General features: G+C 44.1%; 1 protein-coding gene across 1 annotated transcript in view; it reads left to right on the forward strand.

Annotated features, from left to right (window-relative positions):
• The window catches only part of eva1aa (eva-1 homolog A, regulator of programmed cell death a), a 45,889-nt gene that overhangs the window by 19,726 nt on the left and 5,103 nt on the right, over positions 1 to 21,060 (forward strand). The window contains exons 6-7 of the mRNA XM_089021793.1: positions 1,093 to 1,236; positions 20,632 to 20,766. Of these exons, the coding sequence (XP_088877919.1) occupies positions 1,093 to 1,236; positions 20,632 to 20,766 (279 nt within the window). The remainder of the gene's footprint in view (positions 1 to 1,092; positions 1,237 to 20,631; positions 20,767 to 21,060) is intronic.

Genomic DNA, 21,060 nt, shown 5'->3' on the forward strand with positions numbered 1-21,060 from the left:
GAGTGTTGCCATGTAAAATAAGGTCCTTGTCTGCTCGTCCATTTGTGGTGAATCCGTAACGAGAGCCACAGAAACTTGGACCCATGAGATGCGTCCATGCGTAACTGCTCACCCCTCCCCTCTCTCCTCCGCGAGAAAGAGACACAAAAAACGGTGACTGCATGGCCCTAATTAACCTCAAAGGCAGCACTTTCGCTGCACTCTGTAAGTAAGCAATCATCTTGGTCCATGTTTTAACACGTTGTCCCCTTAGCCCATTAATGGTGACAAACATCATTAGCATCTTGTGAAACCTTGATTTTTTTTTAAAAACCGCAGTAAGCTGTAAAACCACGACTTGGCTTTTTAAGAGATTTATTTTAATGATCAAAGTTCTTCCAGAAACGAAAAGTATAGGAAATAGTGGGAAGTTTTTTTCCAGCTGTCATCTGTACTTCTTTGAAGGTGTCGGACATTTCGCTCCTAATCCAAAGAGCTTTGTCAGCAAACTAAAGTTGTGCCGGTAACCCTGGCCCTATATCTCTAATGGCTATGGCTCTGGTTTGACCTCATTAGTATGACAAAGCCTCCATGGTTACCAGATGACGGCCAATGAAACATTTTCCTCGATGTGACACTCCTGTACGACTGAGAGCCTACACAGACGTATAGCAAATAGTAGCACTTTATAATCAGAGCATTGGGCGTTGAGCATGGGCAATTATTCAGATTAATATCAGAATTCAGGTCAGATGTAGCTCATGCATCTTTAACAGTTGACGAAAAGGAAATTGTAAAATCCTCCTGACTGTTCCTTATCATTGGGCAATTTTCAAGCCTCACGCTGGTTTTCAGCAGGCTTTGACCTCACTCTGTCATGGTCAGGAATTTCAGATTGTTAGTTCCTGCTGGGGAATGTCCCTTTGCCTCTACCCAGGTGCTTGGGTTCACATTTTAGGCCCACGTTACTGCATTAAAAAGTCTATGATCAAATTCATTCTAACTTTTCCCCTCTTACTTGTGGCACCACTCATTGGGGACTGTTGACATGTCTCATATATAAATCACCGACAACGATTTACATCCTCAATAAATGGTTTTGTTTTCCGTCAGATTGCCAGTCGTCCACAGCTCTGCAGGTCGTCACCTCCCGCTGTCAAGCCAAGAAAAGCTGCTTGGTTCGAGCCTCATCCAGGGAATTTGGAGATCCCTGCTATTATGGCACCAGGAAGTACCTGAGCGTCATCTACACCTGTGGTAAGTCATCAGCTTTTGACATGTGCCACAGGGAGGCGCCGTTTGCCCAATCATAAGCTTCACAGACTCAATTTGGATGCTGTGATTTTATTTATTTGACACAGAAAAGGACATTATGTGGCATGATTGTGTTGTTGTGGCTTTAAAAAACGAGAACCAAATCACACTGTTCAATTCTTGAGTTTTACTGTAGGATGCCAATCAATATATAGTATATATTTTTGTGTCCCATTTTAAAAATCTGAAACATGTTGTTTATAGTCTGTGGAGATGATGGTTTTATTCTTTTGTTTAGTCAGTAAGCCGTCCCCGAGATAACCCTGGCTGTCGTTTTTTAAACCATTTTCTGCGACACACACGCATTATCCAGATGCCCAAACATCCGGGACTGATCAATCAACGTCGTGGCCTGTAGCCTCTCAAAAATCCGCGACATTATCAGTCTAGACCTGATTCACACCAGCCTCTTTTGAGTTATCGTTTGAAAGTGCATTGTCGAATAGTTCTCTTAGTGGCCATCCATTTTTTTGTTTTAATCTCAGTAATAATCGGCGGATGCAGACAAACACAGGGCAACACTTCAGCTGTGTTTATGGAGTCGTTTTTTTTTTTTTTTTGTCTTCTATCGCTTTCTGACCTCGCTTATCAGCTTGCGATAACCCGAAGTCACCAAACAGCTCCATCGACAAGCGGGTGTTTGCGATGAATGAGGGTGCGGAAGGGAGGGAAGCGGAAGGGTAAATGTTCAACAAAAAGACGCCAGGTTGGGCGATGGAGAGGTTTGAACTTGGGTATGTCTCTCAAGGGGCTGCAGACGGAAATTAAACTGGTTGCCACAAGGTTTGAGCAAGAGGGATTAACCCAGTTAAGTATTTTAAACGTACTTTTCTGACCTAAGTGCTGTTGTGCAATGTTTTTGCAACATGCCAAAATAATTAACTGGGGATACTTTTGTTGCATAGTGTATGTATGTGTTTGGATTGGATTAGTCTTTATAAGTCTCACAGTGGAGAAATTTACATTTCACAACAGCAAAGTTATGGAAGGAAGAGGAGAGGAAAGGAAGAAGTAGAAAAACTAAATACAGGAGCTGCTGTAAAGGCAGCCACTCTCACAGTGACATCTTAAAGTCAAAAGAACAAACAAAAAAAACACAATAATATGACAACACAAAGACACAGTGATTCAATCTAAAGCACTTTCTGCTCCATCTTTGTTGTATGAAGCAGTTTCAGATGAAAAAGGAGAGGACGAAAGCGTCCTTTTCACTAGTGGATCAGAGTTACGGTGACATGTGCATGTCTGCTATAAGCCAAATGTTGAAAGCAAACACAGAGCTGTACCATCCATTGACAAAAAGAGATGGTCTCACATCTCCTGTCCCACGTAAATCCGCTTCAATTCCAAGCCGTGACAGTCTGCTCCCTTATGAATATCGTGGCCAAAAATGCTGAAAACAATCCGCATCCGTTCCACACGACGTACAACAACTCAAAGTGAAAAAAGAAAACACAAAAACAACAAAAAAAGCAAGGCTCATGAGAGCACTTGCTGACGGCCATCTTGGACTACCTTGTTTGTGGCTCAGCTAACATTCGGTTGAGTTTGTGCATTTTATAAAAGAATCAGCATGTGGAGCGTTAGACAGTGGAGGTATCAATCTAAATGAGAGTTTTCCCACTCGAGAGAAATCCCGCCCCAATATTTACCGCCCAATGTCAAAAGAGCAACTTTCACTATTACAAAATTCCGACAGTGCAGTAATATTGTCAATTGCGTTTTTTACGGTTGTTGCTCTTGACAGAGCTTGAAACTTGAAACTTTGGGGATTTCTTGATCTTCACCGAAGTAAAAGATGGTTTCCATCGCTGATCCGTATTATTGTTTGTATTCGAGTCCCAGTGCTACAGCTCAGGTCGCTTCCTCCCTTGAGGTATTTCTCTCAAGCTAAATCAAGATGAAGAGGCCCTCCCTCTACGACTTCCCGTTTGGAGCGCTTCAGCGTGACTGATGGGCCTCGGTAAGCCTCACGCGCTGCCTCCTTTGAACCATACACAGCAGACTCTTGGGATGGTAGGACAACGTCAGGGAAAGCCTAATGAACAACGCTAATTGCTGGTGAGGGTGCGGGGAGGTTGGGGTGTGTTCATCTGCACCACCGAGCTGCTGACGAACGACAATATAACCTGCTGTGCATGGTGTCTGGTGACGTAGCATGCTTTGTGAAGACGTGGATGTTATTTTGACAACTACACTAACTATATTTCCATTTCACTTTGAAAAGATGAAAGAAACAAGTCATTTTACTAAGTACCGTATTTGTCGGTGTATAAGGCGCACCCAAAAGCCTTAATTTCTTCAAAAGGTGTCCCTGCGATTTATACGCAGGTGCACCTTATACGTGAAGTAATATTGAGCCACAACAGGTATCGCAACTACTGTCAGCAGCCAGCGACTCCATTTTCCCCTGTTGAAGAAGTCCTGCATAACCCCAGCCTCTCCTGTAGCGCCTTATATGTGGTGTACCTTATATTTGGAAAATTTTTATCTATTTATATATAATATTTGGAAAACCATTTTCATTCATTGAAGGTGCACCTTGTAGTCCGGTGTGCCCTATATATGTAAAGAGTATGAAAATACACCATTCAATGAATCAGAATCAGAATCAGAAAACCTTTATTCGTCCCACAATGGGGAAATTTGCAATTTGCAATGGGGGGCGCCTTATATTCTGGTGTGCCTTATACACCGGAAAATGCGGTACTTGTGTGACTGCTGCAAACCAGCGCACCCCCTTTTTGCTCCCAACCACACATGAATGTCGGAAGATGAACCCACGGGTGTTTATACTGGCACGCTAGCATGCACTTGCGGTCACTACTCGCTGCATTGTAGCCCCAAACATCAGTCTTTTTTCAAGCATGGGGAGGGGAGTAGGGGTATGGGTGAAAACCCAGAAACATATGTACGTTAAGTACCCACTAATGAGAATAAACATGATTTTTAGCATCTGACATCATGCCACACGTGGTCTTGTGAGGCATCGGGTGCCCGTTCCAAATTGAAAACCCCCCTCAGTCCTTTATAATAAAAAAAGTGATTTAAGATGGTTGGCATGATCTAGACCTCAAAATGTTTGATTTTGTAGCATTTTCTTTTTTTTGACGGTTCCCAATTGTGGTAAAAAAGAGAAAAAGCATGTTGCTTTCATTTCTGCATGCTATGTTTTCTTGTGACAGACTATAAAATGTGGTGAGAAATGCTTATTCTGAAGGGTTCGAGGAAAACTCGTCAGCGATCGTTTACACAAACTGTATTAACTCATTCACTGCCAGACGTGCAAAAATATATCCATTCCAGTGCCAGCGTTTTTGTTATTGTCACTTGAGTTCCAGCACCTACAGAATATTGAGTTTTAGGACTACATAAACATTTAATACAGCGTTAGAAACTTTTTACTCTCTTCTTTCATCAGAAACAAATAGTTAATTCCTATGTTATATGGATCTGGAGTTATATGAGCTTGAAATGGCTGTCCAAAATACAATGCAATACATACACATTGCTTTATATAACGCTTTAACAACAGCTGAAGCTTCAACACAGCGCTAACATGGAAAAAAAGAGAAATGCTGCCCCTTGTGGATAAGAAAAACATTGCCAAAGGCCATGGCCAGTGCTTTATCGGCACCCAAGCATGAAAAAACAAATTTGGGAATGGCGCTCGACGTTATATGTTCAATTCCCGAATAAATTCGTGAATGGCAGTGAATGAGTTGATTGTGATCGAGTAATTGATGCCCCACCTAAAAAAAACGTCTTAGACTTTAAATACATAACAAATTGTAAACCCCCCCAAAAAGTTTTTAACTAACTGTTTCAAACTTCTTTTCCAGTATCGGAGGGAAACCACAGAGCAAAAACGCGTTGGAGAGAGAAAAAGTCGCTCTTTGTCTTAGTGTGTTTGATTTTTAGTGAGCAAAAAGGAATGAGCTGTGTTTTAACACAAACCTGACTCTGCACAAAACAACCGCAGCCGGCACACTCAGGAACACCGCTGCAAGAATACAAACGTGACCTCGTCTGACCCCGTGTGTGTGTATATGCATGTGTGTGCTGCATTAATCGCATATGTTGTGATGCCTGCCAATACCTATACAAGGCATTCTGTGTGTGCAACTAGTTTAGCTGCTCTTTGCCAAAAGTTAAAAATTAAGCATCTGAAAAGTACCTGGCACTCCCAAGAGAGACGCTGTGGGAGGGGGGGGGGGTCAGCTGGCGCCGGAGAGGTTACCATGGCGACATGCTGATGCGGGGGGTTTAAGGGGATTGTGCTTTGCCAGCAGGTTTAGGTCAGCGGTTGTGTTCTGCGCAAAAGCGCTTGGTCGGCTGTCGTCATCTGCTTATCTGGTCGCTGGCCAAGTCGAGCGGCGCGCACCGACACCAAATTGTGGTCGTAAACTCTAATCACCCTCACACGCTGAGGTTGAAGGAGATCGCAAGCCGTCGTGTAGCTGCACATACATTTTATGTTATTTTATTTTTGCAAAATGCAATGAAATGAAATCAATGTCTCAGACAGAAATAAAAAAATGGAATCGATTAGCCTTTACTAGTCTGGCAGTGGAGAAATTTACATTTCACAGCAGCAAAGTAATGGAAAGGAAAGGAAGAAGTAGAAAAACAAAATACAGGAACTGCTGTAAAGACAGCCACTCTCGCGGCGCCATCTTGAAGTCAAAAGACCAAAAGAAAACAAAATAATATGACAACAAATTAAAAGAGACCCACGTAAATCTGCTTCAATTCCAAGCCGCAACTTCCTTTTTCAATTCCAAAGAGCGCTCACATTGTTGCACTTAATGCGTCAAAGGAAGTACTGTACATTCATATCTCCCATGTTGCCCCAACGTACAATGTAGGCCGCAACGTGCAATTTAAGCGACCCTGCAAGGGTGCTTCCTACCCATTCCATCGTAAAGTCGCGCACTCAGGGCACAACGGCTTCAACGTCGCTTGGTGCACCGTGGCTCTTTAAATGTTTTTTGGTTTTCTGTCCAGCGTGGAAGATGGTGGTCATTAGTGGGAGCATGTGGGGGGGCTGGGTTGAATTTTGATGGTGGTGCTGGTCGTAGTGGTGGTGGTGGGGGCGGTAATTCTTTTCAGCTTGTGGCTGGTTTCAGTTTTCGTCATGCGCTGGATGAAGATGGAGGCAGAGAATGAGGAAAACAAATAAGAAGGATGTGTGTGCGTGTGTTGAAAGAAGCCTGGGGGCAAATAAAATAAATCGCTGGCCATTTACAGGTGGTCCTGTAGCACCACAAACGTACTGTTCTTATGGCGATTTGGGATTTTTAGACATCTAGCTTCATGTAAGCACCAAAAGGTGATCTGTTTTTAACTCATTCACTGCCATTCAAGAATTTCTTCAGAAATTGAAAATATGACGTAGAGCGCCTTTCCCGAATTTGTTCAGGTTTTTTTCATGCATGAGTGCTGACAAAGCGCTGGACATGGCCTATGGCAATTTTTTTTCTTTTCCACATGGGGCAGCATTTCCCTTTCTTCCATGTTAGCGCTTTGTTTCCGGCTTCAGCTGTTGTTAAAGCGCTACATAAACCAATATGTATGTATTGCATTGTATTTTGGACAGCGGCCCTCAATACAAGTTCATATAACTCCAGACCCATATAATTTAGGAATTCTTTCTAATTTCTGATGAAAGAAGAGAGTCTAAGATTTTTAAGGCTGCATTGAATGTTTATGTCATCCTAAAACTCAATATTCTGTGGGTCCTAGAATTCAAGTGACAATGACAAAAACCCTGACACTGGAGTAGACACATTTTGCCCATTGTCTGGCAGTGAATGAGTTAAATATGAACTAAATAATCAACTTTCACTTGACTTTCCCATGCCTGCTATTTTTGCCCAACCTTCTTCATAAATGCTGACCTCAACTGAGATCAGCAGGTCTTAGTTATTTATTTATTCATTGGAGGGGAGGGGTAATTTATTGACCTTCTGGATAAATTGGCCAAACCCTGCCGGTACACTTCACCACTGTTTCCAGTTTTCTGCACTTGTGAAAAATGACTCACTATAGGGCCCCACATTCGTTTTTTGGAACCATTTCCTGACGGATATTGATTTCAATCACTTTATTTATCCCCTACACCCCCTGCCCCCTTCCTCCGCCTTTGTGTTTTTGTTCTCCACGGTACGTTTCACGACATTGTACGAGTAGGCTGGTTAAGCCTGTTGCGCACCAACCTTCCCTGTTTCATCTGAATAAAATCCCCAGGTCATTTCCTGTAGCTCCACACTGCCGCCTCTCTCGCACTCTCTCTGACACATGTATGCCCCGCTTATTGTATCCCTCCCCTTTCCACATCCCTCAGGCTGCTAACACAGTAGAGTGTTGTGGAGGTGAACACTACTACATGTCCGGCTTGTGTCTACCTCTTCCCTCTTTCTCACTCTCTCTCATTCTCTCTCTCACGCACCCTCCCTCTCTCTTGCTGTCACATTCCTGTTGTCTAAAGCCGCCTTGAACTTGTAACGGGAAGGAGGGCAAAAATCTAAAATAAAAGGGACTGTTTCTTCCACCTCCACATTGGATCAGAAGCACGACGAGAGGGAGTCAGGAGTCTCAAAGGGGGCTATTCATTTGCCTCCCCCCACTCACCTCCACCTCCTCCTTGCTCTCTCACAACGTTTTCCCTTTTTTGGACTCTGCTTTCGTCCTCGGAGCCACGCCGGACTACACACGTGTGAGCTTGTTTTCAAAGTGTGGGGAGTTTTGACAAGAGTATCTTTTTCAAGAAAGTTACTTCCTGCACCTCGGAGGTCATTCCGTTGCGACAATGTGTGTGTAAGTGTCACTTTGACTTCAGTCTGAGCATGTTGGGATTGAGTGTTGTTATGTTGGCGAGCTCGCTGCTCAGGGGCGATGTAGGAGCATCCTCGATTTTTAAATGGCTCGTCTGGCGGCATCACCTTAGGGGATGTGTAGGCGCTTGCTATTGAAAGGGGTTAGTACAAGTTAATTGGCGCCTTGTACTAATTGTGTGTGTGTTGTAAGATTCCACTGAAACATGAGGTAACATGAGCAGAGAGGGAGATGTGCCAGACTCGATTCACCGGATTTGGCTCCTGACAGGAAGCTGCGGGTTTGTGTACAGATGAGGCAAACGGTGGTGAGAGTGTATGCCAACACCGCAAATTCGACACAAACACACATCACGTGTACTTGAACTAGTCACCGTTTTACAGTACGCTTCTTTTGGCAAAGGTCAGCATCGCAGAGTGGGATTAAGGTGATTTTACATCAAACTTGATGGAGCGGTAAATCTCCCTGGGGCCTGGAATTATTTCTTCTTATTTTTTCCTCCAAGGTCCTGTTGATATTAATATTGAATTTGGCAACAGCGGACGTCCAGTGTGAGTCAAACATGGAGCAGCTGTGAGGAATGAACCCATCGAGAAAAATCTCGGGTCACATTAGGTAACAGCAGCAAATAAAATAACTTTATGTTGGTCGAGCATATTTGTCCCCTTGTAACGTTTGAGGAAAATGCTGATTGCGATAACACATGTAAACATACATGCTTACGTGAACATACCCTTGTTGCTATACTTTGGCTCTGGATGCCAACCCTTCCGGACTAATGGCATTTTTCCATTTTTTTTAAACTCATTAACGGCCAGACGATGTGCAAAAATGTGTCCACTCCAGTGCAGTGTCTCCAGTTTTTGTCATTGTCACTCAAATTCCAGGACCCACGCAATATTGACTTTTAGAACTACATAAACATTCAATACAGCGTTACAAACCTTAGACTATCTTCTTTTATCCGAAAAAAAAATGTTAATTACTAAATTATATGTATCTGGAGTTATATGAGCTTGAAATGAGGGTGGCTGGCGAAAATACAATGCAATACATACATATTGGTTTATGTAGCGCTTTAACATCAGCTGAAGCTGGAACAAAGCGCTAACATGGGAAAAAGAGAAATGCTGCCTCTTTGTGGAAGGGGAAAAACATTGCCAGAGGCCATGGCCAGCGCTTTATCGGCACTCAAACTAGGAAAAAATAAAACCTGAACAAATTTTGGAATGGCGCTTTATGTCATATTTTCAATTTCCGAATAAATTCAGGAATGGCGGTGAATGAGTTTGCATCTTTGCAATCCCGTGTTTTTTTCTTTTCCAAACTCGCGTTAAAATGTCATTCCTCATTAACAGAACACCCAAACGAGGACATATTGCAAATGGGGAAACGATAAAATATGTTTTAAAGAAAAGTAGTCTTATTGGCTGAACGAATTGTGTTGTCAACACGTGGCTTTCCTTTCAGTGACGCCTCTTTGCCTTCTCACCACAAGCCAGATTTCAAAATCGTATTGACTGTATGCAATATGTTCAAGACCCCCTCGTTACCCCTCTTCCCGACTCATTTTACCCTCACATTTTTAGCACTCATTCCGTCATCACCCATTTACGCCGCGGCATCAAATAGCTTTATTTACTCTAGCAAGTCGGAGAAAGGTTCGATAGCTGTGTCTGCTCCAAACTCTTCTCTCCTCTTTATTGGAATTTGGGGGGGTAAATCGTTCTCATGTTTCCAGTTTTATGTGTTCAGAAACTCAGCTTGCTTTTATTTTTTTATTGTTTTTCTTTTTAGACATGGTCTTTTTCTCTAAAAATACTCCATCTGAAGTTATTGGGTAGGTGAAAAGGGAGGTGGGGTGGAGGTTGGTGGGGGTGGGTCGAGGGTGGGGGAGGGTGATGGCAGAAGCAGATGTGCTTCGTTTTCCAGCCCACAAAAATTCGCTGGGGGTGGAGTATTTTTTGTCTCCTGCCACCCTTTCTTGTCATTTGTATAGCAAGGTGGGGTCAGTAACGAGGGTCAGGAAACGCGACAAGCGTCATATGCATGGGAGGATGTGGGATGTGAAATTTATTGGTCCACTGTTTAATTTCATAATTGTTTATGAATGTAATAGAGATAAATGGGATGGGAGAAATTTTCTTGGAGAGTTTTTTAAGGCAATAAGAATGAGACACACAACACAGATGCTTGATTTCGCTCGTTTGCAAATGGAGACGTTCCGCACCAATTGTAAACTTGGTGCGGAACAGATTATATACCTTAATTTGAAGTTATTGACATAACTCATATGGTTCCACCACACTAGCTTTATGCGACTCCATACCAAAATTTGTGGTCTCAAGAAAATAAATCTTCATCGACAACGTTTTTAAAACTTCTTGGGAGTATCCAGATTCAGTGCTGCTAATATCTTTGCCATGAGCTACATATTTAATCATATTTGACATTAAGAAGGGAGATCAGAAAGCAAAAAGCACCTAAAAACCATGGTAATCTGTTTTCCCCCCTTTCAATTTGGTGCTGTCTAGTCCAGCCTTCGAAGAAAACGTTTCTTCAGCTGTCATCTGTACTTCTTTGAAGGTGTCGGACATTTTGCTCCTCATCTGAAGAGCTTCGTCAATTAACTAAATTTGTGCTGGTAACTCGAGTCCTATATTCCTAATGGACAGAGGTGGCCTTGCCAGACCTCTGCTCTGGTAGGTCCCTGCGTTAAGGGTACGGGAGCAGTGGACTGTTCCCTGCCATGGGAGTATCATGGTAGTTTAATTTAGGTCAGGGTTGCTAGCACAACTTTAGTTCGCTGACGAAGCTCTCTGGATGAGGATCGAATCGTCCGGCACCTTCAAAGAAGTACAGATGATGGCTGAATAATCCTTTTCCTCGATGGACCACTCCTGTACAGCTGTGAGCCTACACAGTCCAGCCTTGTAGGCCAATGTGTCAACCCCAGCCAGGCATGAGTTTCCTCCAGTAATATTGATGTTTGATTGCTGATTTAATTTTTGTACTATCAAATATGATAATCACACATATAATCTTTAAACTTCTAAACCTTCCATGCAGCCTGTAATTGATACCATGATATACTATCTACCGGGTTCATTAGATCTTGCCTTATTTCTGTAATCTTGTTTGTGCGTCGCAAAATATTCCGTCGCGCATCTGGATGCGACACGGTAGTCTCAAATAGGTTGCCGCTGTCGTCTCTTGCACCGTGCTGGATGTGAAAATCTCCCGGCGAACTCCATCACTGCGATCTTTGGCTTGTAGCCTTTGATCTGATCCCCGAACACCACCGCTTTCTCACTCTTCCTCTTCCTTGCAGCTGAGGATGAAAAAGATGAATGATGGAGGGAGTCAGTCTCACTCCCCTTCTATGGCATTTCCCACCCCCACCCGCACCCCACACCCCCACCCACCTACATCTCAGCAGCAGGCCATCTGTTTCCTGCCCGCAACCTGATACCTATAAGGTTTTTGCTGCTCGTTAGGTGTGCATTGAAGGTTGCCATGTCGCTGCTATGCCGCGACATGGCATCTTATGGTTGTCAATGCTTAGCTGCAATACTAGCAAGAACGGAAAGAAATTCTTTATAACAGTGGTCACCAATTTTTTGGGGGTGTCATAATAAACATAATGTTTATTATGTAATTATACATAATAAACACAGATTTTATTTTTTTCCTCCATTCATTTCAAACTGTTATTTGCCTACTTGGAACTTGGCCTCGCTCACAATCAATTCCCTTCTTGAGAAAAAAAGGCATGACTACTTTTCTTTTGTTTAATGTGCTTTTAATCATAGCTGGTCTACCCAAGTCGGTTGCTGATCAGTTGTGGCAGCGGCCCGACATTTGCACGCGCATACTCTTGAGCGACTTGCTTTCTATTTGGATCTTGGCATTTGGCCTCAAAAAACATACAATTCGGTCAGCCCGAACAAGCCCTGTGGTTCATTTTTGCTTTGACCAGACAATGGAGGAGAAAAGCGCAATTTTTACCATCACCTTCGGTTTGCTTGCATTTTATTTTGAGCGTGGTTAGCGTTGTTATTATGAAAATATTTCCGTCCCTCAATCCCGACCGCGGACGTCCTTATCTGGCCATGTGTTTGGTTCTGAGGCAAATTCTATTATAACATCCGCAAAATAAAGCAAATCCAGACTGCCAATTAGTTGGGGGGGGCTGTCCTTTGCGTTCTCCCTTGGAGCCATGCTCGCAGAGCTGCGCCAAAGGATAAAGATATCAACAATGATTATTTTGCACACGTGCGTTTCGAATACAACCCCCCCTCCCGAGAGAGAGAGTCGGGACTGAATGAAGGGACTCAAAATGATTTCTTCCCTGGTAAAGATACAAAGGCTGGGGAGGTTTTGAGGAATCGGCGAGACTGCAACTATGTGTGCCCTTATGTTAGTCTTGCGCGTCTTTCGTTCACCTCATCAAAACGTATTCAAAGAGTGTTTATGTGAGATTTGCCCCATAAAGGTCACCCTTTACTCCTCAACAGGGTGGTCCTCTCTCATTTTTTATGCGGCACTCTCATCCATTTGGAATGTCCTTGACCCCCTGAGAGCCATTCGAATGAAAGAAAGACCGCACTGTAATTATCAGCCTCACTGAAGAGATTGAGACACTTTTTTTTTGTCTTTTTTGGGAAACAGGATCTTGCCAAAACTATCAGAGTAACTTTCACTGCTAAGAATGAAGCCAAGAAAGAAGCCATTACATTTGGAAGCAGATCTGTAGCTGATAAACAGATAAATCCCCAAAAGTCAGGCTCAAGACAGGACGCCGAGGCTTGGCAGGCACGCACACACGCATACGCTAGCTCTCAGCACTCTGCTCAATGGACGAGAAGTTGGGATATTTAATCCTATGTACTTAAACGGAATGGGGAAGCATATTTTGTAAATGTAAAACTGAAGTCACTGTCACGATGGAGAATTTCAGACGCTTTACATGGTATTCTATTGGGGTTTTAGTTGGGGTTCCATCCATCCATCCATCCATCCATCCATCCATCCATCCATCCATCCATCCATTACACAATTTAGAGTGTTCAATCAGCCTGCCATTGATGCTTTTGGAACGTGGGAGGAACGCGGGCCTGGGGAGAACATGCAACCTCCACACAGGGTCTTGAAACTCACAACCTCTGCACTGTGAAGCCGGCGTGCTAACCACTCGACTACCGGGCTGCAAGGGTTTTTCCATAAACCCAAAAAAGAATAAGAAAATTCCAAATATGGACGCCATATTTAACAGTGTGGTTTCCCATTTCGTCATCTCAAATCTCCCCCCTTTCCTGTGTCTGCTAACTCTGGCCTCAATCTGCATGGCCGCAAGGTGTGCTGTGTCATGTGTTTGTGTTAAGACGTCGAGTCTCGACTCGTGTGGTCATATACACATGGGTGAGTCTGTTTCGCGTCAGTCGCGTCACAAGTCCGTTTGCAATTGGCACCTCCGGTACGCTTGAGACCATGGTGGCAGTTAAAAGAGAATCATAGTACAGATTGAATCAAAAACGGTGCAGTTAAAGAGTTTGATGTTTCTCTTTATTTGTAAGTAGGTTCGTTGTCAGATCTCCCAGGCAGGTGACGCGCAGAGCTTGATCGTGGCGTGGAGTCGAGCAAGTCGTGCCGTGATGTCCGTCCGACGCCCGGCATGAGCCGGGCGTGAGTCCGAGTTGAGTCTGCCCCGTGGTTCGCCCGATCTCTCTGTCCCGCGACAGCTCCTTTTATACAATTTGCAAGCGTGTGCTATGCGTCAGGGTGATACGCACATCAAGGAGATCAAGGAATTGAAAGACATGAAAGTGTTGAAAAGCGCACTTCAAAATCATACACGCGTGTGTCGCAACAGGGCTCCCCTCCTGGATCCGAAGTCGGTGAAAACGATGAAGGAAAAAGAAATAAAAACAAAAGTCACTCAGCGACATGATGAGGCCAGGCAAGATGACGGTCACCGGGCATGGCAGGCGTCGGTGGGGTGGTTGCCGAGGAAGTTTCATGGTGCCTGAAGTCGTTGTACGGGAGCACGGCAAAGAGTGCTCTACGACTGCCAGTTTGAGTCGATCGATGGAAACTTTCCTCGCGGCCGTCGAGTCGATGCCGGAAGGTCTTCTCACCGTGAGTTGTTCGGCTGGGATCGGTCAAGTCGGAGAATCGATGAGGGATTGTGAGGACGAAGGTGCGTGGGGTTGGCCATGCTGCCGGGCACGGACAGGCGGGTCATCGGCGACGGTGGCGTTGATCGCGCTGCCATGGCGCTCTGCAGGACGCTGAGGAAGAACGCTGACGTCGGCGGCCGTGTCGGCCATGAAGCGTCTTCCCGAAGTCCGATCGTGGACATAAGCGATGTCCGACGATGTCCGATCGTGGACATATATGATGTCCGATCGTGGACATAAGCGATGTCCGACGATGTGCGATCGTGGACATATACGATGCAGCTAGTTGCAGAGTTGCCAGGCGAATTGGACGATGTCGGCCATCAGGGTGCGGCAGGTTTCACGGTGGGGTCGGGGCGCCCACGGGTGGTGGCGGCCCATCGGGAGCTCGGCTTGAGGGGTCTTGCTGTGAAGATGCCGGGTTCACGGGCGGCTGGGAAATCTGGATCTTTCCATTTGGAGAGTTGATTGGGCTGAGGAGGAGGGAAAAAAAATGCTCCTGGCTGGCTCGCCAATAAAGAGTTTGATGTTTCTCTTTATTTGTAAGTAGGTTCGTTGTCAGATCTTCCAGGCAGATGATGCACAGAGCTTGATCGTGGCGTAGAGTCGAGCAAGTCGTGCTGTGAAACTCCGTGCGATGCTGAGCAGGTCTCTGCGAGCGGTGCGTCTGTCTGGGTCTGAGTCCGAGATGAGTCTGAATCTCCCTGTCCCACGACAGCTGCTTTTATACCATTTCCAAGCCTGTGATATGCGTCAGGGTGAGACGCACATCAAGGAGATCAAGGAATTGAAAGACATTAAAGCTTAAAGCTGCAGTGCGCACCGGTGACGCCACACAGTCACATGAAGATCCAGATTGATCACTATTTGTTCATTGAGAAGCCTCAACTCCTCTCAGCTCACCAGTACAGCACTAATAGTTCACAGAGGTTAAATATGTAAATAGTACTGTTATATTCTGTCTACACGTGTTGCTGCAATATTTTTATTCCACGGATTAACATCAGTGGTTGGAAGGCTTTCTCTCCCAAGGCTGCCGTTGTCTCCAAGCTTTCAAATTTGAGGCACTGCAAATTTGCAAGCAGTCTGTCAGGAGACTCAAACCCTCAATTGCACTTTGGTTTTGCCTTTTTTTCTGCAAGAAGCATCTTTGAGATAGGACCCAGAGGAGGGAGTTGAGGGGATATTTATCTTTTAAGGCTTTTACAATGGTGTCTGTCAGAGCCCGGCTATCTCTCACGCTTGCGTCTGCCTCGCTCACGCCTTCTCGCTCCACTCTTGACCCCTCAAGGCAGCGATCAGCATCTGTTGGGGGCTCAAGCTGTTTTAAGACCGTGGCTAAGTGGACAGGGTCAGAAGAAAGGGGGAGGAGAGACATAAAACGGACGAGCTGCAATCGGCGGTGATAATGTCAAAGTGTTGAACCCGCGGGAGGCACTTTGAGAATGGAAAACTGCACTCTGCTATTTACAGTACGGTGTGTTTATACACAATAGCAGCATTTGTTTGTCCCCCTCATTCTTTGTCGCACGCTAACAGCTGTACTTTGCAGTCGACCTAAAAATAGATTTTTTTCCAGAGTTGGTTATCACAAGAGCACCCAGCAGCACACTGTCACAACCCAAACAAAAGGTGCCGACCAGTGTGTGACTTGGCACTGATCCTTGCGACTGTTTAATCCTAGCTAAAACATCACCTGGGGAGAAATTCAAGGAGCACAGAAAAAGCAGGCTTTGAATGCACGGATACGTAGCGGCACACCCTCAAGCTAGTTACAGTTTGTTGTCGGCACATTCATGCAGTGGAAACTGGAATTCAAAGACCGAGCCACTCTCACGATGACATCACGTGAGATTTACGCATGTTTGACTGAGTTAAAATCTTGGCTACGCTGTTTCAGAGTTTAGGGCTACAACAGCATGACCCTTCAACAGATGAATTCATTATTGTATGAATGTTGAATTGGGGAAAAAAATGAAGAGAAAAAAAAGTTCAGTGTTGGATTTTCAGGCTAATGAAAAGACAGAGCGATTTCGCAAGATGCATGCATCATGGTGGTGATAAGGGTGATGACAGACTAACCTAGACCTCGCCAATCTGTACCAACCATGCATCCCTCCCCTGCGCCGGCAATATGCAAAGAGTACGGAAGTGTACCTCCTAAACTTCCATATTTCCTAGGTGATGATTAAGGCGTGTATAATGTCGCTCAGACTGAACATGGACTGGTTAGGACTGACTAGAACCTCATCTAATTACCCAACAATGACAGGGTACGTACAGACAAGCGTTTGGCTTTTACCAAAATGATAACGAAGGCCAATGTCAAATCATAGGGTCAAAAGAAAATTAAATGTGATTCAGATGCTGAAGTGTGTTGTTTCTCTCTATTTTGGAACAATGGTTAATCTATTTCAGTCATCTGTGGTGTTTAACGACAAGCCCAATTTGATATGGAGGCTTTAACATAGCGTGTGATTGACTCACCAGAGCCATAGCATTCACACAGACACCAATCCCAGCGTAACTTTAAAATTGGGTGGTGTCCCACAGGGGTCAATGCTCGGGTTTTTGCATTTCTCTCAACTGACTTTGTGAACATGACGCAATTGGAAATAACTATTTTGTAGCTAATGTCCAGTTGTGTGAAACAAATTTCAACACAATGATTGCATTTTTTTATGTGTTTGCAGTTGTACAGTTTTTATGGGCTTGAAAATAAGTTCCTCGTTTCTCAACCAATTTTATGAGGTTTCAACTCCAAAGCAAATAAAATAGCTAAAAGTTAGGTTGCAACATAAGTCGCTCCAGAGTACAATCACACTCCCGGACAAACTATCAAAATGTGATTTATAATCTGGAAAAGATGTTTTGTGTATTTGACTACTTTGTTGTCTTGATCTGTCTTTGTACTTTTACAAGCAATACGGGGGGGGGGGGGGGCTGTTGTTCCCACTGAGTGATAAGCTACTTTGCAAGACATTTCAGACTACCTCCAAAATAAATTTTTGACATATTCATTCAATTGCTCTCTTTTGTTCATTCCTGACATGACTTGGACGTCTAAACTCAAATTCAGTAGTGCCTGGTGACATGAAAAACCGTCACACAAACACAAACTTTATACATTTAAAGCTATCCATAACCTTGCCCCCCCATACCTATCTGGCCTTCTTCAAATTTCTATTCCCTCTGATTCCCTCAGATCCTCTTCCTCCCTCCACCTCTGTGTGTCCCCTGCCCGTCTAAGCTTGATGGGGGACAGAGCTTTCAGCCGCTCTGCCCTCAAACTCTGGAGCTCACTTTCTCCCAACATTCGTAACATTGACTCTCTTCCCACGTTCAAATCCCATCTCAAAACCCACCTAAGATTGCATTTTCTGTGTAGCTTTATCTCGTTTCTATTTATAATTGTATTTTATTTTTTATTGTATCTATGCTTATCTGTGACTGTAAAGTGTCCTTGAGAGCTTTGAAAGGCGCTTGAAATAAAATGTATTATTATTATTATAAGTCCAGATGTGGTTTAGGGGACAGTTATTCCTTGTAGCATTTACCCCCCACCCCTCTGCTTCCCTAGCCCCATGCACCCCGCCTTCCCCAAAGAACAGTCAGAATTTTTAGGAAGGCAGCTCGTAAATCAGAGTTCAAGACCCATATGAGACATCTGGTTCCTCAAAGAGGACCCACACTTACAATAGCGTTTCATGTGCGAAAAATCTCACGGCATACCAACTGAAAAAAAAAAAATTTCATGAAAATTGTGTGATTTCTCGCTGGTCAGTAAATATTCATTGATGCAAAAAAAAACAAATTCCAGAATGCATTCAGTGAAAAAAAAACATAGGAAAACTTTACATTGTAATACAACCACTTTGGAGGGCCATTACGAATAAATGATGTGGTGGGCCAGATTTTAAGATTATGAGCCATTTTTTCTCAAGGTTTTCAGTGATTCCTATTCAAACATTGAACAAATAATCACTATCAATAAGTTCCTTGCATGACAAGCTTCCCGCCAACAGCCTGTGATGGTTTCCTGCCGATAATTTAATGGCAGCTTCCCAGATTGGAACATTATAATTGCCGATTTTTGTCAGGATTTAATTTCCTCTCACTGTACGTTTGCATGTGATGTCCATGATTGTTTCTACAACCAATGTTGTCAAATGTCCTGTATCTGCTGGTTCCCACTTTTATAGGGCTTTGAGTTGAAATCAACAAAGCATTGTTTCTATGGTCGCATCCAAATGGCAAAAGCTCGATTGCAATTTCTGGCTATCGATTGAAAAAAACATAGTTAATTGCTGTCTCTGTTCTAAACTATGCAGGCACATGAATAAGGAAAAGAAAATAAAACTATTTGTCTTCTGAAGATTGAACAGAACAGACAGTGTCTTCTGTTGTGACAATGCAAGAATAAAACCAGTGAGTTCATCACTCCCCCTGACACGCATACTTTTAGTCTATTTGGTTTAGTGATGTCAAAAGCCAGACTTTCACAATGCCGTGTTTATGCCGCCGTTTGGCTGAGGTCATTTGGTGATGCTATCCTGCGCCAAACAAAAGCATGCCTTGTTTACATATGGCATAACATGCAATCAAAAGTGCTGCTTGTCAGTTGGTTGCTGGTTGGAGGTTTCCAATGGAGATCTGATTTCGTTTTGGATTTAGTGTGGTTTTATATTGCACAACATCCCCTCTGGCTTACGAGGGCTTTGTCCCAACTGCATTGCTCAGCACATGGAATACACACATTTACACACACACACACGCGTTGGCTCAGAGAAAGCGCCATCGAGAAAACACAAAATAGCTTCGCCCCACCAGTGCAAACACAGGCCATTGTTGCGTACGCGCTTGTCCGGCCTGGTCTCTTCGCGTCCAACGGCCGTTCAAAAGTTGCCGCCAAGCGGTGTGACTTGAGATCATCAGGCCTGCAGCGGGAAATAAATTTTACTTGAGAAATATAAATAAATAAAATAAATAATGTAAAGTTAGGACGGTGGAAAAAAATGATTGGCACCACCCTGCCCACTCTCTAGTAGTTGCAGACTGCAAGAATCAAGAAAAGAGCGCGAAAAAAGTTACTGGACCCTATGCACCCTTTTCCAGCGACTCCCAACAGGCAGGCGCTACTGATGCATGCGCATCAAATCCAACAGACATTTAAACAGCTTCTTCCAGATTAAACTGATTTTTTTGTCTTAAAATCTTGAAATCGTCTTGGCCCATCGTCGCACTCTGAGTTCCTCCTCCTGTGTGTTTCTGTATGTCTGTGTGTGTGTGTCACACATTTGTGTGTCATAACTGTGACCCTGGGCCACATATGTAGCAAATTAGATCCAATCACAAACCTGGAATCAAGGTATAGTTTGGAAGACGGTTGCAGCGTGTTGGCGAGGAAGGGAGGGGTGTTGGGAGCTGCGATGAGCATGCCAGACTGATGAGGAAATCTGCGTTTCTCACCTACACTTACAGAGGATTGTTGATTTAGTTGGAAACAAGCAATTTTGAAGAATCAGCGGTGTCAGGTTCTTGTATGTCTTTTTTTTTTTACCAATTTAGGTGACATATTGTGTGGTTTAACCACATAGGATGAGTCAATTGCAGCAATGTTGTTTTATTTTTACCAAAGGAATGTATGACATGGTTGACAATGACATTTTTACATAGCAGCTCATCTCTGAATGTTCTAAATTTAGTCCCCGCAGCTGGATTTCCAAGTCTCACTTCCAATCTCTTTTCTCTCACACTTGTTGGACAGTATTCACATTCCACATTCTTAACTCTTTGAATAATTCCTGTCAAGAAACAGCTGATTTGTCTGTATTGACCAGTGGACCCGGGTGACATGGACATTCAGCGCTGCTCTGACAGCGTGTGCAAATACACAGACTGGACTGAGGCTGAGATTTCTGAATCCACTTGAGAGAAGGGGCAGGAATGTATAGTTGTATAGTTCACGACGTTGTGGGTTTGAATCAGAGGGGACGGGGGAGGGGGGCAGACTCACTGACTCACTCACAGGACACTGTGAGGTTAAACGGGGTATATGGGGTGGGAGACATAGGTTTCGGGAAAACCGAGTGCAAGGTCATTGAAGTTGTGTGACTCATGGCACATTTTGTAAATACATGTTTTTGTCATGATTCATTTGCTCATATGATCTATTCTGGATCCTTGTAGTTTTAGGTTTATCATTGGAACTCGTTTGGCAATGTGACTGAACTGTCGTTGAATACGTCACTTGAGATGCGGTGTCATTCCAACAATTTTCCTTTTGTCCTTTTCCTGCACGGGAAACCATTTTTTTCTGCAGTCCCAAAGAAGTTACTCCAGGAACAAAGCTCCGGTGCGCCAGCGTATTCCCCACCATCCGGCGCCCATGACCCCAATATAGTGGGAGACAGCCCTCCTGAGGGAACCTCCATCAAACGCCCCAACACTGTTTCAGGCGAGTAAAACTGCACACACACCTTGGGGGACTTTGATCAGATCCATGTGGCACCCCCACAGAGAGAATTTACACTACACAGTCCACCCCTCCACCTGGCTCCCCCCTTCAGGCTTCAATTAGAACAATATTGAGGTCTCACATTAGGGCATAAGTGTACTGTATTTTCTGATGTATAAGGCGCACCTAAAAGCCTTCGTTTTCTTCAAAAGATGACCCTGCGCCTTTCATGCCGGTGCGCCTGATATGTGAAGAAATATTGAGCCACAACAAGTCTCGCAACTACTGTCAGCA

The sequence above is a fragment of the Hippocampus bargibanti genome, linkage group LG19, assembly GCF_051943395.1.
Source record: "Hippocampus bargibanti isolate YZ-2025 linkage group LG19, ASM5194339v1, whole genome shotgun sequence".
NCBI classification, from domain to species: Eukaryota; Metazoa; Chordata; class Actinopteri; order Syngnathiformes; family Syngnathidae; genus Hippocampus; species Hippocampus bargibanti.